This window comes from Salmo salar, chromosome 07, assembly GCF_965601325.2.
Source record: "Salmo salar chromosome 07, fSalSal1, whole genome shotgun sequence".
NCBI classification, from domain to species: domain Eukaryota; kingdom Metazoa; phylum Chordata; class Actinopteri; order Salmoniformes; family Salmonidae; genus Salmo; species Salmo salar.
In genome coordinates, this window is record NC_138297.1 from 70773045 (window position 1) to 70801015 (window position 27971).

The window sequence follows — 27971 nt, forward strand, 5'->3', positions numbered from 1 at the left end:
CCCCTACTCTACAATAAGTACCATGGGATCTATAGTGACCACAGAGAGTCAGGACACCAGGGTTAACACCCCTACTCTACAATAAGTACCATGGGATCTATAGTGACCACAGAGAGTCAGGACACCAGGGTTAACACCCCTACTCTACAATAAGTACCATGGGATCTATAGTGACCACAGAGAGTCAGGACACAAGGGTTAACACCCCTACTCTACAATAAGTACCATGGGATCTATAGTGACCAGAGAGTCAGGACATCCGTTCAAGTCCCATCTGAAAGACAGCACCCTACACAGGGCAATGTCCCCAATCACTGCCCTGGGATATTTATTTTTTTAGATCAGAGGAAAGAGTGCTTCCTACTGGCCCTCCAATACCACTTCCAGCAGCATCTGGTCTCCCATCCAGGGACCAACCAGGATCAATCCTGCTTAGCTTTAGAGGCAAACTAGCATTGGGATGCAAGGTGGTATACTGCTGGCTATATAGTGCTCTACATTTTACCAGAGCCCTATGCCCTGGTGAAAAGTAGTGCTCTATATAGGGAATAGGGTGGCATTTTGGCATGCAGACTCAGAGGGAAAGCAGAAGTCCTGCAGCCAATAGTCAGACAGCATAGAGCTGCTATATGACCCAGGCTCTGAGAGACAGACTCAGAGGGGAAAGCAGAAGTCCTGGAGCCAATAGAAAGACAGCATAGAGCTGCTATTTGACCCAGGCTCTGAGGGACAGACTCAGAGAAGCACGTTGGAGACTCCCTTAAAACCATGATGTGTTTGTAACTTTCAATAAAGATTTGGGGTTTTGAATCCTGCTGGTCTATTTTTAATGGAGGTGCCACCTCTGTCTCTCTCTCTCTGTCTCTCTCTCTCTGTCTCTCTCTCTCTCTGTCTCTCTCTCTCTCTGTCTCTCTCTCTCTCTCTGTCTCTCTCTCTCTCTGTCTCTCTCTCTCTCTCTGTCTCTCTCTCTCTCTGTCTCTCTCTCTCTCTGTCTCTCTCTCTCTCTGTCTCTCTCTCGCTGTCTCTCTCTCTGTCTCTCTGTGTCTATCAATTCAATTTAAGGGCTTTATTGGCATAGGAAACATATGTTTTCATTGCCAAAGCAAGTGAAATAGATAATAAACAAAACAATATAAAGTGAACAGTAAACATTATACTTACAAAGTCCCAAAGGAATAGAAACATTTCAAATGTCATTTTATGTCTATATACAGCAGTGTTGTAATGATGTGCCTCTCTCTCTCTCTCTCTCTCTGCCTTTCTCTGTCTCTCTCCTAACTCTCTCTCTCTGCCTTTCTTTCTCTGTCTCTCTGTCTCTGTCTCTCTCCTATATCTCTCTCTGTCTCTGTCTCTCTCCCTCTCTATCCTCTGCCAATATAAATGAAATCTCAGGCATTAGATGACAGCAAACGTTTAATTGTGTAGCTCTAAGCATCAGAAAATGCTGAGGGGGTATTTGTCTTGACTGGCCTATTTCATATTGCATTAGATTTGGGTAAGTGCAGTGAAGTGGGCCGCGTTCCCCTTTAATCGGCCCGCCTAGAGAGAAAGCGTCCTCTGTCACTCATCAGTCTCACAGTCTCCAGCCCTGCCTGGCACCAAATACCCACTAAACACCCATGTGACTGACTCCTGCTGTCTCCCTCTGACTTCCCCTGTCTCCTCTCTTCCTCCACCTCTCTCTACCTCTTCTTTTTCATCCCTCTTATCGGTCTTTCATCTGTCTGGCCTGATCCGTCTGGCCTGGTCAAAATCAAAGAGGTGACAGGATATTTCATGTATTTATGCCTTTGTCCAACTCGGTGCTGCACTCAGTAAATGTTGGTGGAATTAGCATAAGTGTTGCATGATGCAGAAGGAGAGAGGTGAAGGAGAGGCCAGCCAGGCTTTGGAGAGTGGGTGGCGGAGAACAATTCTGTTCTGTGTGTGTGTGTGTGTGTGTGTGTGTGTGTGTGTGTGTGTGTGTGTGTGTGTGTGTGTGTGTGTGTGTGTGTGTGTGTGTGTATGTTGACTGCTTAGCCTGAGCTATGGTTCTTGTTTAATGCCGGGTGTAATTTATAGGCCACTCCTCAGCAAGGCTTTGTTTCTCTAATGAGTTGAAAACAGCATATACAACTTATCCCACAGTGACTGGAACTAATGCTATTCATCTATAGTGACTGGAACTAAAGCTATACATCTATAGTGACTGGAACTAATGTCTATAGTGACTGGAACTAATGCTATACATCTATAGTGACTGGAACTAATGCTATACATCTATAGTGACTGGAACTAAAGCTATACATCTATAGTGACTGGAACTAAAGCTATACATCTATAGTGACTGGAACTAAAGCTATACATCTATAGTGACTGGAACTAATGTCTATAGTGACTGGAACTAATGCTATACATCTATAGTGACTGGAACTAATGCTATACATCTATAGTGACTGGAACTAAAGCTATACATCTATAGTGACTGGAACTAATGCTATTCATCTATAGTGACTGGAACTAATGCTATACATCTATAGTGACTGGAACTAATGCTATACATCTATAGTGACTGGAACTAAAGCTATACATCTATAGTGACTGGAACTAATGCTATTCATCTATAGTGACTGGAACTAATGCTATACATCTATAGTGACTGGAACTAATGCTATACATCTATAGTGACTGGAACTAATGCTATACATCTATAGTGACTGGAACTAAAGCTATACATCTATAGTGACTGGAACTAATGTCTATACATCTATAGTGACTGGAACTAATGCTATACATCTATAGTGACTGGAACTAATGGTATACATCTATAGTGACTGGAACTAATGTCTATAGTGACTGGAACTAATGCTATACATCTATAGTGACTGGAACTAATGCTATACATCTATAGTGACTGGAACTAATGCTATTCATCTATAGTGACTGGAACTAAAGCTATACATCTATAGTGACTGGAACTAATGCTATACATATATAGTGACTGGAACTAATGCTATACATCTATAGTGACTGGAACTAAAGCTATACATCTATAGTGACTGGAACTAAAAGTATACATCTATAGTGACTGGAACTAATGTCTATACATCTATAGTGACTGGAACTAATGCTATACATCTATAGTGACTGGAACTAATGCTATACATCTATAGTGACTGGAACTAATGTCTATACATCTATAGTGACTGGAACTAATGCTATACATCTATAGTGACTGGAACTAATGCTATACATCTATAGTGACTGGAACTAATGCTATACATCTATAGTGACTGGAACTAATGTCTATACATCTATAGTGACTGGAACTAATGCTATACATATATAGTGACTGGAACTAATGTCTATACATCTATAGTGACTGGAACTAATGCTATACATCTATAGTGACTGGAACTAATGTCTATACATCTATAGTGACTGGAACTAAAGCTATACATATATAGTGACTGGAACTAATGTCTATACATCTATAGTGACTGGAACTAATGTCTATACATCTATAGTGACTGGAACTAATGCTATACATATATAGTGACTGGAACTAATGTCTATACATCTATAGTGACTGGAACTAATGTCTATACATCTATAGTGACTGGAACTAAAGCTATACATCTATAGTGACTGGAACTAATGCTATACATCTATAGTGACTGGAACTAATGCTATACATCTATAGTGACTGGAACTAATGTCTATACATCTATAGTGACTGGAACTAATGTCTATACATCTATAGTGACTGGAAATAATGCTATACATCTATAGTGACTGGAACTAATGTCTATAGTGACTGGAACTAAAGCTATACATCTATAGTGACTGGAACTAATGTCTATACATCTATAGTGACTGGAACTAATGCTATACATCTATAGTGACTGGAACTAATGCTATACATCTATAGTGACAGGAACTAATGCTATACATCTATAGTGACTGGAACTAATGCTATACATCTATAGTGACTGGAACTAATGTCTATAGTGACTGGAACTAATGCTATACATCTATAGTGACTGGAACTAATGCTATACATCTATAGTGACTGGAACTAATGCTATACATCTATAGTGACTGGAACTAATGTCTATAGTGACTGGAACTAATGCTATACATCTATAGTGACTGGAACTAATGCTATACATCTATAGTGACTGGAACTAATGCTATGCATCTATAGTGACTGGAACTAATGCTATACATCTATAGTGACTGGAACTAATGTCTATACATCTATAGTGACTGGAACTAATGCTATACATATATAGTGACTGGAACTAAAGCTATACATCTATAGTGACTGGAACTAATGTCTATACATCTATAGTGACTGGAAATAATGCTATACATCTATAGTGACTGGAACTAATGTCTATAGTGACTGGAACTAAAGCTATACATCTATAGTGACTGGAACTAAAGCTATACATCTATAGTGACTGGAACTAAAGTTATACATCTATAGTGACTGGAACTAATGTCTATAGTGACTGGAACTAATGCTATACATCTATAGTGACTGGAACTAATGCTATACATCTATAGTGACTGGAACTAATGCTATACATCTATAGTGACTGGAACTAATGCTATACATCTATAGTGACTGGAACTAATGTCTATACATCTATAGTGACTGGAACTAAAGCTATACATCTATAGTGACTGGAACTAATGTCTATACATCTATAGTGACTGGAACTAAAGCTATACATCTATAGTGACTGGAACTAATATCTATACATCTATAGTGACTGGAACTAATGCTATACATCTATAGTGACTGGAACTAATGCTATACATCTATAGTGACTGGAACTAATGTCTATACATCTATAGTGACTGGAACTAATGTCTATACATGTATAGTGACTGGAACTAAAGCTATACATCTATAGTGACTGGAACTAATGCTATACATCTATAGTGACTGGAACTAATGCTATACATCTATAGTGACTGGAACTAATGCTATACATCTATGGTGACTGGAACTAATGTCTATAGTGACTGGAACTAATGTCTATAGTGACTGGAACTAATGCTATACATCTATAGTGACTGGAACTAAAGCTATACATCTATAGTGACTGGAACTAATGCTATACATCTATAGTGACTGGAACTAAAGCTATACATCTATAGTGACTGGAACTAATGCTATACATCTATAGTGACTGGAACTAATGCTATACATCTATAGTGACTGGAACTAATGTCTATAGTGACTGGAACTAATGCTATACATCTATAGTGACTGGAACTAATGCTATACATCTATAGTGACTGGAACTAATGCTATACATCTATAGTAACTGGAACTAATGCTATACATCTATAGTGACTGGAACTAATGCTATACATCTATAGTGACTGGAACTAATGCTATACATCTATAGTGACTGGAACTAATGCTATACATCTATAGTGACTGGAACTAATGTCTATACATCTATAGTGACTGGAACTAATGCTATACATCTATAGTGACTGGAACTAATGCTATACATCTATAGTGACTGGAACTAAAGCTATACATCTATAGTGACTGGAACTAATGCTATACATCTATAGTGACTGGAACTAATGCTATACATCTATAGTGACTGGAACTAATGTCTATAGTGACTGGAACTAATGCTATACATCTATAGTGACTGGAACTAATGCTATACATCTATAGTGACTGGAACTAATGCTATACATATATAGTGACTGGAACTAATGTCTATACATCTATAGTGACTGGAACTAATGCTATACATCTATAGTGACTGGAACTAATGCTATACATCTATAGTGACTGGAACTAATGTCTATACATCTATAGTGACTGGAACTAATGCTATACATCTATAGTGACTGGAACTAAAGCTATACATCTATAGTGACTGGAACTAATGTCTATAGTGACTGGAACTAATGCTATACATCTATAGTGACTGGAACTAATGTCTATACATCTATAGTGACTGGAACTAAAGCTATACATCTATAGTGACTGGAACTAATATCTATACATCTATAGTGACTGGAACTAATGTCTATAGTGACTGGAACTAATGCTATACATCTATAGTGACTGGAAGTAAAGCTTAATATTTTACAGCTCTACAACTCAACCGTCTTTCTCTCTATAACTGACATACAGCGCTCTGCAGCCCAATAATTCAGTTTATATAAGACAGGCCAGGGAACAATTCCTAAGTTATTACATGTTAGTTTACCATGTTATTACCATGTTATTCTTAGATTATGTTAGTTTACTGCGTTATTACCATGTTATTCTTAGTTTATTACATGTTAGTTTACCATGTTATTCTTAGTTTATTACATGTTAGTTTACCATGTTATTACCATGTTATTCTTAGTTTATTACATGTTAGTTTACTGCGTTATTACCATGTTATTCTTAGTTTATTACATGTTAGTTTACCATGTTATTACCATGTTATTCTTAGTTTATTACATGTTAGTTTACCATGTTATTCTTAGTTTATTACATGTTAGTTTACCAGTTATTACCATGTTATTCTTAGTTTATTACATGTTAGTTTACCATGTTATTACCATGTTATTCTTAGTTTATTACATGTTAGTTTACCACGTTATTACCATGTTATTCTTAGTTTATTACATGTTAGTTTACCATGTTATTACCATGTTATTCTTAGTTTATTACATGTTAGTTTACCATGTTATTACCATGTTATTCTTAGTTTATTACATGTTAGTTTACCATGTTATTACCATGTTATTCTTAGATTATTACATGTTAGTTTACCACGTTATTACCATGTTATTCTTAGTTTATTACATGTTAGTTTACCACGTTATTACCATGTTATTCTTAGTTTATTACATGTTAGTTTACCATGTTATTACCATGTTATTCTTAGTTTATTACATGTTAGTTTACCACGTTATTACCATGTTATTCTTAGTTTATTACATGTTAGTTTACCATGTTATTACCATGTTATTCTTAGATTATTACATGTTAGTTTACCACGTTATTACCATGTTATTCTTAGTTTATTACATGTTAGTTTACCATGTTATTCTTAGTTTATTACATGTTAGTTTACCATGTTATTCTTAGTTTATTACATGTTAGTTTACCAGTTATTACCATGTTATTCTTAGTTTATTACATGTTAGTTTACCATGTTATTCTTAGTTTATTACATGTTAGTTTACCATGTTATTACCATGTTATTCTTAGTTTATTACATGTTAGTTTACCATGTTATTACCATGTTATTCTTAGTTTATTACATGTTAGTTTACCAGTTATTACCATGTTATTCTTAGTTTATTACATGTTAGTTTACCATGTTATTCTTACGTTTATTACATGTTAGTTTACCATGTTATTCTTAGTTTATTACATGTTAGTTTACCACGTCATTACCAGATGTTGAGCTGTTTAACTGACCCTGGCCTCCTCTGTCTCTCTCTACAGGGTGACACCAGACACAGTGAACGATGCGTGAATACAAGTTAGTAGTCCTCGGCTCTGGAGGTGTGGGCAAGTCTGCTCTGGTAAGTCGTCCCTCTCTCTCCATCTGTCTTCAACCCCCTTTGGGTTGCACAGGGCCATAGGTTACCTAAATAGAACCTAGTTCGTCCTACTGGCTTCTTAAGGCTGTAGTATTCAGTACAGTGCTTGGTTAGTTCCATAGATTACCCCGGGACCAGTGACTGTTCATGGACCAGAGGTTGAGGAACACTACTGGAACACAGTGTTTCTCCATTTAATCAGGTGTCTGTGTGTTAGGGCAGGACTTTTTTCTCTGACCAGAGGAACTGGGTTGTATAGTCTCTGTCCCGCCGGCCTGCCGGTCCCTCTCTCCCAGGAGACCCGTGTCCTTAGCTGGGTCACAGAGGGGTTGTGAGAATGTCAGCTGTCATCGTTTAGCATTCCTTCTATCACTCTATTTCTCCATCCCTCCATCACTATATCCCTCCATCACTATATCCCTCCTTCACTATATCCCTCCATCACTATATCCCTCCATCCCTCCATCACTATATCCCTCCATCACTATATCCCTCATCCCTCCATCACTATATCCCTCCATCCCTCCATCACTATATCCCTCTATCCCTCCATCCCTCCATCACTATATCACTATATCCCTCTATCCCTCTATCCTCCATCCCTCCATCACTATATCCCTCCATCCCTCCATCACTATATCCCTCTATCCCTCCATCCCTCCATCACTATATCACTATATCCCTCTATCCCTCTATCCCTCCATCACTATATCCCTCCATCCCTCCATCACTATATCCCTCCATCCCTCCATCACTATATCCCTCCTATCCCTCCATCCCTCCATCCTTCATCACTATATCCCTCCTATCCCTCCATCACTATATCCCTCATCCCTCTATCCCTCCATCACTATATCCCTCCATCCCTCCATCACTATATCCCTCCATCCCTCCATCACTATATCCCTCCATCACTATATCCCTCCATCCCTCCATCACTATATCCCTCCATCACTATATCCCTCCATCACTATATCCCTCCATCCCTCCATCACTATATCCCTCCATCACTATATACCTCCATCCTTCCATCACTATATCCCTCCATCACTATATACCTCCATCCTTCCATCACTATATCCCTCCATCACTATATCCCTCCATCACTATATCCCTCCATCACTATATCCCTCCATCACTATATCCCTTCATTCCTCCATCACTATATCCCTCATCACTATATCCCTCCATCACTATATCCCTCCATCACTATATCCCTCCATCACTATATCCCTCCACACTATATCCCTCCATCACTATATCCCTCCATCCCTCCATCACTATATCCTTCCATCCCTCCTCCCCTCTATCCTTCCATTCCTCCATCTCTCCCTCCATCCATTCCTCCCTCCATCCCTCCAACCTCACTGTAACATTACCATGTGTATTTCTGTGTGACTGTAAATGTATTTCTGGTCAGGTGTTGGAATGTATAGATTGTTATCTGACTGTTCATGTTGCTAGGAAGACATGTCACTGGGGTCAGAGATATGAAAAGAGGTCAGAAGCTATTAGATCTTCTGAACAGATCATCCACTGTTTATTGATCTGATAAAATACATGTCATTCAGAGAGGAACCGAGCCTTGTACACACTGCCATATAAACACAGACTAAAACCTTCTGGCCCATTTTATAATGGCTAGCATGTTCTTTGGGTGACCCACACGTACTGTTTTATAAAGTAGCCCGGCCTTTTAGAATGGCTGACAATAGCATGTTTATCTCTCCATGTTGTCTGAATGTGTTGGTATTGTCTCTACGAAGGCTAACTTTCTCCTAGCGCACCAGGCTAGTTAGTTCCATCCCACTGATCACCAACAGTGTGAGAGAGAGAGGTCCTACTGGTAACACCATGGAGTCATCCTACTATGGGCAGAACAAACAAATACCCCATTGGCTCTTTCTTCCTCTATATCCCTCTATGTCCCTCTACATCCCTCTACATCCCTCTATATCCCTCTATATCCCTCTACATCCCTCTATATCCCTCTATATCTCTCTATATCCCTCTACATCCCTCTATATCCCTCTATGTCCCTCTACATCCCTCTACATCCCTCTACATCCCTCTACATCCCTCTATATCCCTCTACATCCCTCTATATCCCTCTATATCCCTCTATATCCCTCTACATCCCTCTACATCCCTCTATATCCCTCTACATCCCTCTATATCCCTCTACATCCCTCTATATCCCTCTACATCCCTCTACATCCCTCTATATCCCTCTACATCCCTCTACATCCCTCTACATCCCTCTATATCCCTCTACATCCCTCTATATCCCTCTATCATCCCTCTATATCCCTCTACATCCCTCTACATCCCTCTATATCCCTCTATATCCCTCTATATCCCTCTACATCCCTCTACATCCCTCTATATCCCTCTACATCCCTCTATATCCCTCTATATCCCTCTATATCCCTCTACATCCCTCTATATCCCTCTACATCCCCCTACATCCCTCTATATCCCTCTACATCCCTCTATATCCCTCTACATCCCTCTACATCCCTCTATATCTCTCTATATCCCTCTACATCCCTCTCTTATCATAATTTCCTCCCCATTTCTCTCTCTTTCCTCTCTCTGGCCATCTTTCTCTTTCTCTATTTCATTATATTTTGCTCTCTCTCTCTACGTCTCTCTCTCTAGGTCTCTCTCTCTCTCTCTAGGTCTCTCTCTCTAGGTCTCTCTCTCTCTAGGTCTCTCTCTCTCTGCTTTGTCTCTCTGTACGCTTGACCTCCCATTACATAGCAGGAATGCAGCCTCCCCCTGTATTGTCCATTAGTTCTAATTGGATCACTATAGAAGTGGTGGTGTGGAGAACTCCATTAGTTCTAATTGGATCACTATAGAAGTGGTGGTGTAGAGAACTCCATTAGTTCTAATTGGATCACTATAGAAGTGGTGGTGTGGAGAACTCCATTAGTTCTAATTGGATCACTATAGAAGTGGTGGTGTAGAGAACTCCATTAGTTCTAATTGGATCACTATAGAAGTGGTGGTGTGGAGAACTCCATTAGTTCTAATTGGATCACTATAGAAGTGGTGGTGTAGAGAACTCCATTAGTTCTAATTGGATCACTATAGAAGTGGTGGTGTGGAGAACTCCATTAGTTCTAATTGGATCACTATAGAAGTGGTGGTGTAGAGAACTCCATTAGTTCTAATTGGATCACTATAGAAGTGGTGGTGTAGAGAACTCCATTAGTTCTAATTGGATCACTATAGAAGTGGTGGTGTGGAGAACACCATTAGTTCTAATTGGATCACTATAGAAGTGGTGGTGTAGAGAACACCATTAGTTCTAATTGGATCACTATAGAAGTGGTGGTGTGGAGAACTCCATTAGTTCTAATTGGATCACTATAGAAGTGGTGGTGTAGAGAACACCATTAGTTCTAATTGGATCACTATAGAAGTGGTGGTGTGGAGAACTCCATTAGTTCTAATTGGATCACTATAGAAGTGGTGGTGTAGAGAACTCCATTAGTTCTAATTGGATCACTATAGAAGTGGTGGTGTAGAGAACTCCATTAGTTCTAATTGGATCACTATATAAGTGGTGGTGTGGAGAACTCCATTAGTTCTAATTGGATCACTATATAAGTGGTGGTGTGGAGAACTCCATTAGTTCTAATTGGATCACTATAGAAGTGGTGGTGTGGAGAACTCCATTAGTTCTAATTGGATCACTATAGAAGTGGTGGTGTAGAGAACTCCATTAGTTCTAATTGGATCACTATAGAAGTGGTGGTGTAGAGAACTCCATTAGTTCTAATTGGATCACTATAGAAGTGGTGGTGTAGAGAACTCCATTAGTTCTAATTGGATCACTATAGAAGTGGTGGTGTAGAGAACTCCATTAGTTCTAATTGGATCACTATAGAAGTGGTGGTGGTGGAGAGAGAGAGAGAGAGAGAGAGAGAGAGGAGAGAGAGAGAGAGAGAGAGAGAGAGAGAGAGATATATGCCTTGCCATAGCCCGTAACTAGGCAACGGATGTAACAGTTGCGGCGTGGGAACCAGGGCGCTGCCGCGAGTGGGTTTCACACACAACCAACCTCCCTTAGCTTTTTTCCCAGGACATGTGATTTACTGGAGAGAAAGGAACAGAGGGCGAGGTGGAGCGTGAGCAAAACCCTCTCACAGAGGCAGGGTACTCATGTGATCCAGCTTCCGAATCAGAACCATTTCCCCAGGACCAGATTGTGGCTGTAATGCAGAGCCATCTATTTGATCAGATAGTATAATCTACAGCCCTGTTTGGACCTGACCGGTCCCCATGGTCCTGATATTCACTATGGACCTTTAATACAGACACTAATGGAGCTAGCCTGCTGGACCAGAGCTCATTGTAGAGTCATTCATAAGTCTCCTGGTCCCTGGACAGGGAAGTATAGTCTTCTAGCTAGAGCCACGTGTTGTTCAGAGGGAGGGAGGGAGGGGGATGGGGGGGTAGAGAGGTAGAGGGGGGTGAGAGGGAGAGAGATTCTGTCAGACTTGGGCTCTGACAGTTTATCTCAGTAAGACAAAAATAATGGTGTTCCAAAAAAAGTCCAGTTGCCATGACCACAAATATAAATTCCATCTAGACACCGTTGCTATAGAGCACACAAAAAACGATACATACCTCGGCCTAAACATCAGCACCAAGGGTAACTTCCACAAAGCTGTGAACCATCTGAGAGACAAGGCAAAATGGCCTTCTACGCCATCAAAAGGAACATCAAATTCGACATACCAATTAGGATTTGGCAAAAAAAAATACTTGAATCATTTATAGAACCCATTGCCCTTTATGGTTGTGAGGTCTGGGGTCCGCTCACCAGCCAAGAATTCACAAAATGGGACAAACACCAAATTGAGACTCTGCATGCAGAAATCTGACAAAATATCCTCAGTGTACAACGTAAAACACCAAATAATTCATGCAGAGCAGAATTAGGTTGATAGCCACTAATTATCAAAATCCAGAAAAGAGACGTTAAATTCTACAACCACCTAAAAGGAAGCGATTCCCAAACCTTCCATAACAAAGCCATCACCTACAGAGAGATGAACCTGGAGAAGAGTCCCCTAAGCAAGCTGGTCCTGGGGCTCTGTTCACAAACACAAACACACCCCACAGAGCCCCAGGACAGCAGCACAATTAGACCCAACCAAATCATGAGAAAACAAAAAGATAATTACTTGAATAATTAATTGAATTAACAAAAAAACAGAGCAAACTACAATGCTTTTTGTCCCTAAACAGAGAGTACACAGTGGGAGAATACCTGACCATTGTGACTGACCCAAACTTAAGGAAAGCTTTGACTATGTACAGACTCAGTGAGCATAGCCTTGCTATTGAGAAAGGCCGCAGTAGGCAGACCTGGCTCTCAAGAGAAGACAGGCTATGTGCCCACTGCCCACAAAATGAGGTGGAAACTGAGCTGCACTTCCTAACCTCCTGCCAAATATATGACCATATTAGAGACACATATTTCCCTCAGATTACACAGATCCACAAAGAATTTGAAAACAAACCCGATTTTATTTCACCCATATCTACTGGGTGAAATACCACAGTGTTCCATCACAGCAGCAAGATTTGTGACCTGTTGCCACAAGAAAAGGGCAACCAGTGAAGAACAAACACCATTGTAAATACAACCCATATTTAAGTTTATTTATTTCCCCTTTTGAACTTTAACTATTTGCACATCATTACAACACTGTATAGAGACATAATGTGACATTTGAAATGTCTTTATTCTTTTAAAACCTATGTGAGTGTTCATGTTTACTGGACATTTAACATTTTTGAGAGGGAGAGAGATGAGTGAATGAGAGGATTTGACATTTATTTAACCTTTATTTAACTAGTCAAGTCATTTAAGATGACTGCCTACCCTGGCCAAACCCTAACGATGCTGGGCCAATTGTGCGCCGCCCTATGGGACTCCCAATCACGGGCCGGTTGTGATACAGCCTGGAATCGAACCAGGGTCTGTAGTGACGCCTCTAGCACTGAGATGCAGTGCCTTAGATCGCTGCGCCACTCGGGAGGATGAAGTGCTAACACCAGTCGTTCCTCTGCCAGGCTGGTCTTTCCTCTGCCGGGCTGGTCTTTCCTCTGCCGGGCTGGTCTTTCCTCTGCCGGGCTGGTCTTTCCTCTGCCGGGCTGGTCTTTCCTCTGCCGGGCTGGTCTTTCCTCTGCCGGGCTGGTCTTTCCTCTGCCGGGCTGGTCTTTCCTCTGCCGGGCTGGTCTTTCCTCTGCCGGGCTGGTCTTTCCTCTGCCGGGCTGGTCTTTCCTCTGCCGGGCTGGTCTTTCCTCTGCCGGGCTGGTCTTTCCTCTGCCGGGCTGGTCTTTCCTCTGCCGGGCTGGTCTTTCCTCTGCCGGGCTGGTCTTTCCTCTGCCGGGCTGGTCTTTCCTCTGCCGGGCTGGTCTTTCCTCTGCCAGGCTGGTCTTTCCTCTGCCGGGCTGGTCTTTCCTCTGCCAGGCTGGTCTTTCCTCTGCCGGGCTGGTCTTTCCTCTGCCGGGCTGGTCTTTCCTCTGCCGGGCTGGTCGTTCCTCTGTCAGCCTCTGGGTTAGGCTTTCCTCTGCCAGGCTGGTCTTTCCTCTGCCAGGCTGGTCTTTCCTCTGCCAGGCTGGTCTTTCCTCTGCCAGGCTGGTCGTTCCTCTGCCAGGCTGGTCGTTCCTCTGTCAGCCTCTGGGTTAGGCTTTCCTCTCTCTGGCCATCTTTCTCTTGCTCTATTCCATTATCTTTTACTCTCTCTGTCTTTCTCTCTATTTCTCTCTCTCTCTCTACATGTCACTAGTAAGAAGCTCTGGTTCGCTCTATGAATGAATCTGGGTAAAGAATCCCAGGCTTCTGACGAGGGAGGGGCTGAAAAGCAATTATCTCATTTCAATGAGATCCTTTTTCTTCCTCCTGTCTTCTCTCTGTCCCTTTCTTTACACCACTCTCTCTCTCCCTTTCTTTACACCACTCTCTGTCCCTTTCTTTACACCACTCTCTCTCCCTTTCTTTACACCACTCTCTCTCCCTTTCTTTACACCACTCTCTCTCTCCCTTTCTTTACACCACTCTCTCTCTCCCTTTCTTTACACCACTCTCTCTCTCCCTTTCTTTACACCACTCTCTCTCTCCCTTTCTTTACACCACTCTCTCTCTCCCTTTCTTTACACCACTCTCTCTCTCCCTTTCTTTACACCACTCTCTCTGTCCCTTTCTTTACACCACTCTCTCTCTCCCTTTCTTTACACCACTCTCTCTCTCCCTTTCTTTACACCACTCTCTCTGTCCCTTTCTTTACACCACTCTCTCTCTCCCTTTCTTTACACCACTCTCTCTCTCCCTTTCTTTACACCACTCTCTCTCTCCCTTTCTTTACACCACTCTCTCTCTCCCTTTCTTTACACCACTCTCTCTCCCTTTCTTTACACCACTCTCTCTCTCCCTTTCTTTACACCACTCTCTCTCTCCCTTTCTTTACACCACTCTCTCTCTCCCTTTCTTTACACCACTCTCTCTCCCTTTCTTTACACCACTCTCTCTCCCTTTCTTTACACCACTCTCTCTCCCTTTCTTTACACCACTCTCTCTCTCCCTTTCTTTACACCACTCTCTCTCTCCCTTTCTTTACACCACTCTCTCTCTCCCTTTCTTTACACCACTCTCTCTCTCCCTTTCTTTACACCACTCTCTCTCTCCCTTTCTTTACACCACTCTCTCTCTCCCTTTCTTTACACCACTCTCTCTCTCCCTTTCTTTACACCACTCTCTCTGTCCCTTTCTTTACACCACTCTCTCTCTCCCTTTCTTTACACCACTCTCTCTCTCCCTTTCTTTACACCACTCTCTCTCTCCCTTTCTTTACACCACTCTCTCTCTCCCTTTCTTTACACCACTCTCTCTCCCTTTCTTTACACCACTCTCTCTCTCCCTTTCTTTACACCACTCTCTCTCTCCCTTTCTTTACACCACTCTCTCTCTCCCTTTCTTTACACCACTCTCTCTCCCTTTCTTTACACCACTCTCTCTCCCTTTCTTTACACCACTCTCTCTCCCTTTCTTTACACCACTCTCTCTCTCCCTTTCTTTACACCACTCTCTCTCTCCCTTTCTTTACACCACTCTCTCTCTCCCTTTCTTTACACCACTCTCTCTCTCCCTTTCTTTACACCACTCTCTCTCTCCCTTTCTTTACACCACTCTCTCTCTCCCTTTCTTTACACCACTCTCTCTCTCCCTTTCTTTACACCACTCTCTCTGTCCCTTTCTTTACACCACTCTCTCTCTCCCTTTCTTTACACCACTCTCTCTCTCCCTTTCTTTACACCACTCTCTCTCTCCCTTTCTTTACACCACTCTCTCTCTCCCTTTCTTTACACCACTCTCTCTCTCCCTTTCTTTACACCACTCTCTCTCTCCCTTTCTTTACACCACTCTCTCTCTCCCTTTCTTTTTTCTTTTCACCACTCTCTCCTTCTCCAAAGATCTTCTGTGTAAATGCCTCCAGTGCCCTAGAATAGGTCTCACACTCACTCCCCTTATGTCCCAAACGGCACCCTATAGAGTGCACTATACTGAGAGAGAGAGAGAGAGAGAGAGAGAGAGAGAGAGAGAGAGAGAGAGAGAGAGAGAGCGAGAGAGAGAGAGAGAGAGAGAGAAAGAAAGTGTGTTTGCGTGTCTGGAGGGAAGAGTGGATTTAATCTGATCACTGATGTGAATTCTGAGTCTGGAGGAAGAGTGGAAGTGTGTTTAGGACTATGTGTTCAGCACACATGCACGTGAGTGTGTTGAAGCTGACTGGCTGGCTGGCTGGCTGGCATCCAGAGGACCTGCCAGCAGAGCAGTGGCTAGGTGGCTGGGCTGTGTGCCTGCTTGTCTCTGACCAGACTGCTGCTACTCTGTCTGACTGGGACCAGGGGGTTGGTTCAGACCAGACTGCTGCTACTCTGTCTGACTGGGACCAGGGGGTTGGTTCTGACCAGAGTTCTGCTACTCTGTCTGACTGGGACCAGGGTGTTGGTTCTGATGACTGGGACCAGGGTGTTGGTTCTGATCAGAGTTCTGCTACTCTGTCTGACTGGGACCAGGGGGTTGGTTCTGATGACTGGGACCAGGGTGTTGGTTCTGACCAGAGTTCTGCTACTCTGTCTGACTGGGACAGGGTGTTGGTTCTGATCAGAGTGCTGCTACTCTGTCTGACTGGGACCAGGGGGTTGGTTCTGATGACTGGGACCAGGGTGTTGGTTCTGATCAGAGTGCTGCTACTCTGTCTGACTGGGACCAGGGTGTTGGTTCTGATGACTGGGACCAGGGTGTTGGTTCTGACCAGAGTTCTGCTACTCTGTCTGACTGGGACCAGGGGGTTGGTTCTGATCAGAGTTCTGCTACTCTGTCTGACTGGGACCAGGGGGTTGGTTCTGATGACTGGGACCAGGGGGTTGGTTCTGACCAGAGTTCTGCTACTCTGTCTGACTGGGACCAGGGGGTTGGTTCTGATCAGAGTTCTGCTACTCTGTCTGACTGGGACCAGGGGGTTGGTTCTGATGACTGGGACCAGGGGGTTGGTTCTGATCAGAGTTCTGCTACTCTGTCTGACTGGGACCAGGGGGTTGGTTCTGATGACTGGGACCAGGGTGTTGGTTCTGATGACTGGGACCAGGGTGTTGGTTCTGATCAGAGTTCTGCTACTCTGTCTGACTGGGACCAGGGTGTTGGTTCTGACCAGAGTGCTGCTACTCTGGGGGTTGGTTTGTCTCTCCTGTTGTGGCCCAGTAACAAGCTGCTGAACGACCTGCTCTCAAGTGGGATTGGACGGCTGGAACAGAGGAGGGTGACATCATGTGTTTTATAGAGAGAAAAACTGCTGGGGTCCCTTGTTAAGGACTGCCAGGTCACTCTCCCCTCTATATGGTAGTTCTATGTTAATAGTTCTATGTTAATATGTCTACCAGGTAATTCTCCCCTCTATAGTATACATGGTAGTTCTATGTAAATAGTTCTATGTTAATATGTTTACCAGGTAACTCTCCCCTTTATAGTATACATGGTAGTTCTATGTTAATAGTTCTATGTTAATATGTCTACCAGGTAACTCTCCCCTCTATAGTATACATGGTAGTTCTATGTTAATAGTTCTATGTTAATATGTCTACCAGGTAACTCTCCCCTCTATAGTATACATGGTAGTTCTATGTTAATAGTTCTATGTTAATATGTCTCCCTCTGAGTTCTCTTCTCCCATTGTGACTCTCACTGTACCTTCAATGCACTGACTGACTGACTGGAGAGGAGAGGAGAGGAGAGGAGAGGAGAGGAGAGGAGAGGAGGGGAGAGGGGGAGGGGAGGGGAGGGGAGGGGAGAGGAGAGGAGAGGAGAGGAGAGGAGAGGAGAGGAGAGGAGAGGAGAGGAGACACTGTTCTGCTCTGTCTCCGAGGGAGAGGTGGAAAGGAGCTGTAGAGAGAGTCATGATGTCATCAGCAGTGATCAGACTGATAGCCAATGGTATCACTTTGCAGACTTCGATGGCTCTGAGTCCGACTAGACAGAACTGGGTCTATCTGCTAGATCTAGACAGAACTGGGTCTATCTGCTAGATCTAGACAGAACTGGGTCTATCTGCTAGATCTAGACAGAACTGGGTCTATCTGCTAGATCTAGACAGAACTGGGTCTATCTGCTAGATCTAGACAGAACTGGGTCTATCTGCTAGATCTAGACAGAACTGGGTCTATCTGCTAGATCTAGACAGAACTGGGTCTATCTGCTAGATCTAGACAGAACTGGGTCTATCTACTAGATCTAGACAGAACTGGGTCTATCTACTAGATCTAGACAGAAGTGGGTCTATCTACTAGATCTAGACAGAAGTGGGTCTATCTACTAGATCTAGACAGTTAGTCAGAGGCTGCATCCCAAATATGATGTAATGTTCATCATCTCTACCTGTTCACCTATCATCTCTGTCCAACTCACATCCTCTCATCTCTACCTGTTCACCTATCATCTCTGTCCTGACTCACATCCTCTCATCTCTACCTGTTCACCTATCATCTCTGTCCTAACTCACATCCTCTCATCTCTACCTGTTCACCTATCATCTCTGTCCTGACCCATCTATCATCTCTACCTGTTCACCTATCATCTCTGTCCTGACTCACATCCTCTCATCTCTACCTGTTCACCTATCATCTCTGTCCTGACTCACGTCCTCTCATCTCTACCTGTTCACCTATCATCTCTGTCCTGACTCACATCCTCTCATCTTTACCTGTTCACCTATCATCTCTGTCCTGACTCACATCCTCTCATCTCTACCTGTTCACCTATCATCTCTGTCCTGACTCACATCCTCTCATCTCTACCTGTTCACCTATCATCTCTGTCCTGACTCACATCCTCTCATCTCTACCTGTTCACCTATCATCTCTGTCCTGACCCACGTTCTCTCATCTCTACCTGTTCACCTATCATCTCTGTCCTAACTCACATCCTCTCATCTCTACCTGTTCACCTATCATCTCTGTCCTGACCCACGTTCTCTCATCTCTACCTGTTCACCTATCATCTCTGTCCTAACTCACATCCTCTCATCTCTACCTGTTCACCTGTCATCTCTGTCCTAACTCACATCCTCTCATCTCTACCTGTTCACCTATCATCTCTGTCCTGACTCACATCCTCTCATCTCTACCTGTTCACCTATCATCTCTGTCCTGACTCACATCCTCTCATCTCTACCTGTTCACCTATCATCTCTGTCCTGACTCACATCCTCTCATCTCTACCTGTTCACCTATCATCTCTGTCCTGACCCATCTATCATCTATCATCTCTGTCCTGACTCACATCCTCTCATCTCTACCTGTTCACCTGTCATCTCTGTCCTGACTCACATCCTCTCATCTCTACCTGTTCACCTATCATCTCTGTCCTAACTCACATCCTCTCATCTCTACCTGTTCACCTGTCATCTCTGTCCTGACTCACATCCTCTCATCTCTACCTGTTCACCTATCATCTCTGTCCTAACTCACATCCTCTCATCTCTACCTGTTCACCAATCATCTCTGTCCTAACTCACATCCTCTCACCTCTACATGTTGACCTATCATCTCTGTCCTGACTCACGTCCTCTCATCTCTACCTGTTCACCTATCATCTCTGTCCTAACTCACATCCTCTCATCTCTACCTGTTCACCTGTCATCTCTGTCCAACTCACGTCCTCTCATCTCTACCTGTTCATCTATCATCTCTGTCCTAACTCACATCCTCTCATCTCTACCTGTTCACCTGTCATCTCTGTCCAACTCACATCCTCTCATCTCTACCTGTTCACCTATCATCTCTGTCCTGACTCACATCCTCTCATCTCTACCTGTTCACCTATCATCTCTGTCCAACTCACATCCTCTCATCTCTACCTGTTCACCAATCATCTCTGTCCTGACTCACATCCTCTCATCTCTACCTGTTCACCTATCATCTCTGTCCTGACTCACATCCTCTCATCTCTACCTGTTCACCTATCATCTCTGTCCAACTCACATCCTCTCATCTCTACCTGTTCACCAATCATCTCTGTCCTGACTCACATCCTCTCATCTCTACCTGTTCACCTGTCATCTCTGTCCTGACCCATCTATCATCTATCATCTCTGTCCTGACTCACGTCCTCTCATCTCTACCTGTTCACCTATCATCTCTGTCCTAACTCACATCCTCTCATCTCTACCTGTTCACCTGTCATCTCTGTCCTGACCCACGTTCTCTCATCTCTACCTGTTCACCTGTCATCTCTGTCCTGACCCACATCCTCTCATCTCTGTCCTGACCCATCTATCATCTCTGTCCTCACCCACATCCTCTCATCTCTACCTGTTCACCTGTCATCTCTGTCCTGACCCACGTCCTCTCATCTCGACCTGTTCACCTATCATCTCTGTCCTGACTCACATCCTCTCATCTCTACCTGTTCACCTATAATCTCTGTCCTGACCCACGTCCTCTCATCTCTACCTGTTCACCTGTCATCTCTGTCCTGACCCATGTCCTCTCATCTCTACCTGTTCACCTATCATCTCTGTCCAACTGACGTCCATTAATCCCAGTTAGCTCAGTGTCTTCTTCAGTCTCCTGACATCCATTAATCCCAGTTAGCTCAGTGTTTTCTTCAGTCTCCTGACGTCCATTAATCCCAGTCAGCTCAGTGTTTTCTTCAGTCTCCTGACATCCATTAATCCCAGTCAGCTCAGTGTGTTCCTCAGTCTCCTGACGTCCATTAATCCCAGTTAGCTCAGTGTCTTCTTCAGTCTCCTGACGTCCGTTAATCCCAGTTAGCTCAGTGTTTTCTTCAGTCTCCTGACGTCCATTAATCCCAGTCAGCTCAGTGTTTTCTTCAGTCTCCTGACGTCCATTAATCCCAGTTAGCTCAGTGTCTTCTTCAGTCTCCTGACGTCCATTAATCCCAGTTAGCTCAGTGTCTTCTTCAGTCTCCTGACGTCCGTTAATCCCAGTTAGCTCAGTGTCTTCTTCAGTCTCCTGACGTCCGTTAATCCCAGTTAGCTCAGTGTCTTCTTCAGTCTCCTGACGTCCGTTAATCCTGTTGTTAAATGGCTTCATGTTTTACATGCTTTTCTTCCTGTCCTAGTCTGAGGATAACAGGTCTTCTGTATGACTCAGTGTCTGCTCCCAAATGACACCCTATTCTCTATATATTGCGCCTCTTGGCTCTGGTCAAAAGTAGTGCTCTATATAGGGAATAGGGTGCCGTTTGGGACACATCAGTGTGTATTTCAGTATATTAAAGACAAGCATGAGCCACCTGTTTAGATTCATTTACTAAAGCTGTGTGGGCGTCTAGAATGGGAATCTGCCTCACAGCCTGCAACCTTCTACAATCTCATCTCTCTCTCTCTCTCTCTCTCTCTCTCTCTCTCTCTCCATCGTTCTCTTCCTCTCTTTTGTCTCTACAGACTGTACAGTTTGTTCAGGGGATTTTCGTGGAGAAATATGACCCGACAATAGAAGACTCATACAGAAAGGTAAGTCAAGTATTGCTATCTTCCCTTGACATCATCATTTAGTGGCCCCCTGGCCCTGTGACATCATCATTTAGTGGCCCCCTGGCCTTGTGACATCATCATTTAGTGGCCCCCCTGGCCCTGTGACATCATCATTTAGTGGCCCCCTGGCCCTGTGACATCATCATTTAGTGGCCCCCTGGCCCTGTGACATCATCATTTAGTGGCCCCCTGGCCCTGTGACATCATCATTTAGTGGCCCCCTGGCCTTGTGACATCATCATTTAGTGGCCCCCTGGCCCTGTGACATCATCATTTAGTGGCCCCCCTGGCCCTGTGACATCATCATTTAGTGGCCCCCTGGCCCTGTGACATCAACATTTAGTGGCCCCCTGGCCTTGTGACATCATCATTTAGTGGCCCCCTGGCCCTGTGACATCATCATTGGTGGCCCCCTGTCCCTGTGACATCATCATTTAGTGCCCCCCTGGCCCTGTGACATCATCATTAGTGCCCCCTGGCCCTGTGACATCATCATTAGTGGCCCCCTGGCCCTGTGACATCATCATTAGTGCCCCCTGGCCCTGTGACATCATCATTAGTGCCCCCCTGGCCCTGTGCACTATGTAGGTAATACGGGAACATTAGACGTAAACACGTTCAACTCTGCTGCTGTCTGTGTCGTCTCCATGGTTACAGAGTACTGGGTGTTTGGTAGGCTATTCAGTGAGCTGAAACACAATGTAGCAGATTGGAATATAATGGAGATACCGTAAAACTTCAATTAAACCCCCATTCTTAAATAGCTGCCTGTCCCTTTAATAGCCAGGCAACAGCATACATTTCAGCAAAGACAGGACTGTTACGGAGGTACTGAGACGGGACTGTTACGGAGGCGCTGAGACGGGACTGTTACGGAGGCGCTGAGACAGACGGGACTGTTACGGAGGCGCTGAGACAGACGGGACTGTTACGGAGGCGCTGAGACGGGACTGTTACGGAGGTACTGAGACGGGACTGTTACGGAGGCAAACGGGACTGTTACGGAGGCGCTGAGACGGGACTGTTACGGAGGCAAACGGGACTGTTACGGAGGCGCTGAGACGGGACTGTTACGGAGGCGCTGAGACGGGACTGTTACGGAGGCGCTGAGACGGGACTGTTACGGAGGCGCTGAGACGGGACTGTTACGGAGGCGCTGAGACGGACGGGACTGTTACGGAGGCGCTGAGACGGACGGGACTGTTACGGAGGCACTGAGACGGGACTGTTACGGAGGTACTGAGACGGGACTGTTACGGAGGTACTGAGACGGGACTGTTACGGAGGTACTGAGACGGGACTGTTACGGAGGTACTGAGACGGGACTGTTACGGAGGTGCTGAGACGGACAGGACTGTTACGGAGGTGCTGAGACGGGACTGTTACGGAGGCGCTGAGACGGACGGGACTGTTACGGAGGCGCTGAGACGGACTGTTACGGAGGCGCTGAGACGGACTGTTACGGAGGCGCTGAGACGGACGGGACTGTTACGGAGGCGCTGAGACGGACGGGACTGTTACGGAGGTACTGAGACGGGACTGTTACGGAGGCGCTGAGACGGACGGGACTGTTACGGAGGTACTGAGACGGACGGGACTGTTACGGAGGTACTGAGACGGGACTGTTACGGAGGCGCTGAGACGGACGGGACTGTTACAGAGGCGCTGAGACGGGACTGTTACAGAGGCGCTGAGACGGACTGTTACGGAGGCGCTGAGACGTTCTTACTATAGATAGGAGAGGAGGGTAGCAGCTGAAACATAGACAGGAAGTGGAAATCCCGTCTGTTTGACCAGGATCATCATTACAGTGCAGCTGTTTCCTTTAGAGGTTAATGCTGTTGACAGACAGTGACATCAGCAGTAATCAGAGTGACTGACTAGTAAAGTAATTCCCCCCTGTGTCAGTACAGAGGTCAAGGTGGTCTTAGCCTGGTCCCAGATCTGTTTTTGTCGACTCCCTATGTTCATTGAGACTGTAAGAGTTGGCAAGACGGATTACAAACAGATCTGGGACCAGGCTGTAGATGGTCCAGTTCTAGAGCCTTCTCAGTCAGATCTGTAGTGAGTCCCCACTGTCCAGTGGCTGAACCAACGGCCTCACCGCAGGCTTCCCCTCTCGTTGGTCATAAATGGAACGACCCCCCCCCCCCCCTCCCCATTAGGAGCCTGGTGGAAGTAATGGACTGAACCAAGGTGTGGGCCCAGCGGGGGTGGAGGAGGGTAATTACAGTGGAGTACCACAGGCCTGGAAGTCACTGAGAGAGATTTTGGGTCAAGGTGGAGGGATGGAGGGAGGGGGGATAAGAGAATGTAATTGTTTCAGATGTACTTCTAATAATGCCTTTTTCTCTCTCTCTGTCTCTCTCTCTCTCTGTCTCTCTTGGTCTCTCTCTCTCTGTCTCTGTCTTTCTCTCTGTCTCTCTCGGTCTCTCTCTCTCTGTCTCTGTCTTTCTCTCTGTATCTGTCTCTCTCTCTCTCGGTCTCTGTCTTTCTCTCTGTCTGTCTGTCTCTCTCTCTCTCTGTCTCTGTCTTTCTCTCTGTCTCTCTCGGTCTCTCTCTCTCTGTCTCTGTCTTTCTCTCTGTATCTGTCTCTCTCTCTCTCTGTCTCTGTCTTTCTCTCTGTCTGTCTCTCTCTCTCTCTGTCTCTCTCTCTCTGTCTCTCTCTCTGTCTCTCTCTCTGTCTCTCTCTCTGTCTCTCTTGGTCTCTCTCTCTCTGTCTCTGTCTTTCTCTCTGTATCTGTCTCTCTCTCTCTCTGCTCTCTCTCTCTCTCTCTCTCTCTCTCTCTCTGTCTCTCTCTCTCTCTGTCTCTCTCTTTCTCTCTCTCTCTGTCTCTCTCTCTCTGTCTCTCTCTCTCTCTCTCTCTCTCTCTCTCTCTGTCTCTCTCTCTGCCTCTCTCTCTCTCTGTCTCTCTCTCTGCCTCTCTCTCTCTGTCTCTCTCTCTGCCTCTCTCTCTGTCTCTCTCTCTGCCTCTCTCTCTGCCTCTCTCTCTCTGTCTCTCTCTCTGCCTCTCTCTCTGTATCTCTCTCTCTCTCTCTCTCTCTCTGTCTCTCTCTCTGTCTGTCTCTCTCTGTCTCTCTCTCTGCAGCAAGTGGAGGTGGACGGGCAGCAGTGTATGCTGGAGATTCTGGACACTGCAGGGACGGTAAGAGACCTACAGGAGGGTTGGAGGAGGAGGGGGTGAAGGGGTTATGGTAGACTTACAGGAGGAGTTATGGTAGACTTACAGGAAGAGGAGGAGTTATGGTAGACTTACAGGAGGAGGAGGAGTTATGGTAGACTTACAGGAGGAGGAGGAGTTATGGTAGACTTACAGGAGGAGGAGGGGTTATGGTAGACTTACAGGAGGAGGAGGAGTTATGGTAGACCTAGAGGAGGAGAAGGAGGAGTTATGGTAGACTTACAGGAGGAGGGGTTATGGTAGACTTACAGGAGGAGGAGGGGTTATGGTAGACTTACAGGAGGAGTTATGGTAGACTTACAGGAGGAGTTATGGTAGACTTACAGGAGGAGTTATGGTAGACTTACAGGAGGAGGAAGGGTTATGATAGACTTACAGGAGGAGGAGGGGTTATGGTAGACTTACAGGAGGAGGAGGAGTTATGGTAGACTTACAGGAGGAGGAGGGGTTATGGTAGACTTACGGAGGAGGGGGTTATGGTAGACTTACAGGAGGAGGAGGAGTTATGGTAGACTTACAGGAGGGGTTATGGTAGACTTACAGGAGGGGTTATGGTAGACTTACAGGAGGAGGAGGGGTTATGGTAGACTTACAGGAGGGGTTATGGTAGACTTACAGGAGGGGTTATGGTAGACTTACAGGAGGAGGAGGGGTTATGGTAGACTTACAGGAGGAGGAGGGGTTATGGTAGACTTACAGGAGGGGTTATGGTAGACTTACAGGAGGAGGAGGAGTTATGGTAGACTTACAGGAGGAGGAGGGGTTATGGTAGACTTACAGGAGGAGGAGGGGTTATGGTAGACTTACAGGAGGAGGAGGAGTTATGGTAGACTTACAGGAGGAGGAGGAGTTATGGTAGACTTACAGGAGGAGGAGGGGTTATGGTAGACTTACAGGAGGAGGAGGGGAGGGGTTATGGTAGACATACGAGATGGGGGTTTACTGAGAAATGCTTACTTCAGATTCATACAGTTCCACTGGGAACCATATTTACCATGACACAAGGAAGAGGAAAGGGATAAGGATGCTCTCGCTGCTTCCTCAAATCCCCTTCCTCTTCCGCTAGCTGAGGAGAGATGGATGGAGGAGACAGAGAGAGACAGACAGCGAGAGAGAGACAGCCCCCTGTGCTTCTCTGTGGTGGTGACAGGTGGCCAATGGTTTCCTTGGTCTCTCTGCACCCGATTGGCTCCAACCACACAGAGTTAGAGCCAAGATGGACGACAGTTTCTCAGTCCCCGTGACTGTTTACAACAGAGGCTTGGCAATGATAGAGAACGCCTCTCACACAACATAATCCAATCTAAACAAACAGATTCGCTTATCACGACTCCTTTTAAATATACCCTCCAAAAAAAAGATGTTAACTTATTTCAACCAAAATGACAAATCTGTGAAATGCATTTGTAAATTCAAGCTCAGAATCAGAACGTGTCATTCCAGTTGAATCTGGAGGAAAGGGTCAGTGCCAAAATCATGTTCCTGTGAATATGAAAGAAAGATACCGATAGAATCTCAGCTGGTGTTTCCCCCAATGAGTGGAACACTGTTGCTATGGCACCCTAATCCCTACATAGTGCACTACTTCTGACCAGGGCCCATATGGCTCTCTATCAAAAGTAGTGCACTATATAGGGAATAAGGTGCCGTTTGGGACTCAGGTCATGTGACCTTTTTAAAATGTGTTTCCTCTGTTTGGAAACAGATGCGTTTGACTCTCACGCTATTAACCACCGTTTTAACAGTACTGACAACAGATATCACTTGTGAATTGCAAAGACGACTGTGTGAGTCACCTGACCTCTGGTTTTGTTAAACGGCTTTGCGTTACTTTTGCACTCAGAGAATGGCAAGCACACACCACCTTTAGTCTGCAGTTCAAATAACACACACACACACCCACCTCCACCATCACACCCCCCTCCACCATCACACCCCCACCATCACACCTCCACCATCACACCCACCTCCACCATCACACCCCCCTCCACCATCACACCCCCACCATCACACCCCCACCATCACACCTCCACCATCACACCCACCTCCACCATCACACCCCCACCATCACACCCCCACCATCACACCTCCACCATCACACCCACCTTCACCATCACACCCCCACTCCTATCGCCCCGCCACGGTCGTCTCTAACAACACCTAATGGCCTTTGAGGTTCTGCCGTGTAAACAGTCACCTTAACGACGACGGTGGCTACCCCTCATTATGGTGACGCAGTGCGATGCAGCGGTGGTGTAAACAGTCACCTTAGCCCCCCTCCTCCCCCCTCCTCCTACCACCCCCCCCCCCACCTGTCTTCAGTATCTCTACTGTCGCCCCCCCCCCCCCACCTCAGCCCTCCCTCCTCCTCCCACCACACTGTCTTCAGTATCTCTACTGTGATCAGCCTCCTCCTCCACCACACTGTCTTCAGTATCTCTACTGTGATCAGCCCCTCCTCCTCCACCACACTGTCTTCAGTATCTCTACTGTGATCAGCCTCCTCCTCCTCCACCACACTGTCTTCAGTATCTCTACTGTGATCAGCCTCCTCCACCACACTGTCTTCAGTATCTCTACTGTGATCAGCCTCCTCCTCCTCCACACTGTCTTCAGTATCTCTACTGTGATCAGCCTCCTCCTCCACCACACTGTCTTCAGTATCTCTACTGTGATCAGCCTCCTCCTCCTCCACCACACTGTCTTCAGTATCTCTACTGTGATCAGCCTCCTCCTCCTCCACACTGTCTTCAGTATCTCTACTGTGATCAGCCTCCTCCTCCTCCACACTGTCTTCAGTATCTCTACTGTGATCAGCCTCCTCCTCCTCCACACTGTCTTCAGTATCTCTACTGTGCTCTAACATCTTGTTAACTCAGTTGGAATGATACTGAGGCTCACCCCATCCAAGCCAGGTGATGGAAGTGTGCAGGGCAAGGCAAATATTTACACAAGATAAAGAGAAAAGCATTGCCTGTGTTATCATCCCTAATGACCAGGCTCTAGATGGGATCCTTGCCCGTGTTATCATCCCTAATGACCAGGCTTTAGATGGGATCCTTGCCCATGTTATCATGACAGAGCATTAGATGGGATCCTTGCACATGTTATCACCCCAAATGATAAGCGTTTAGATTGGATCCTT

The 27971-nt window shown here is 45.0% G+C and overlaps 1 protein-coding gene across 1 annotated transcript in view; it reads left to right on the forward strand.

The window, feature by feature from the left end:
• Positions 1 to 27971, forward strand: part of LOC106593497 (ras-related protein Rap-1b) — a 128778-nt gene that overhangs the window by 75359 nt on the left and 25448 nt on the right. Inside the window, exons 2-4 of the mRNA XM_082978020.1 lie at positions 7472 to 7551; positions 21555 to 21623; positions 24734 to 24790. Of these exons, the coding sequence (XP_082834146.1) occupies positions 7495 to 7551; positions 21555 to 21623; positions 24734 to 24790 (183 nt within the window). The 5' untranslated portion in view covers positions 7472 to 7494. The remainder of the gene's footprint in view (positions 1 to 7471; positions 7552 to 21554; positions 21624 to 24733; positions 24791 to 27971) is intronic.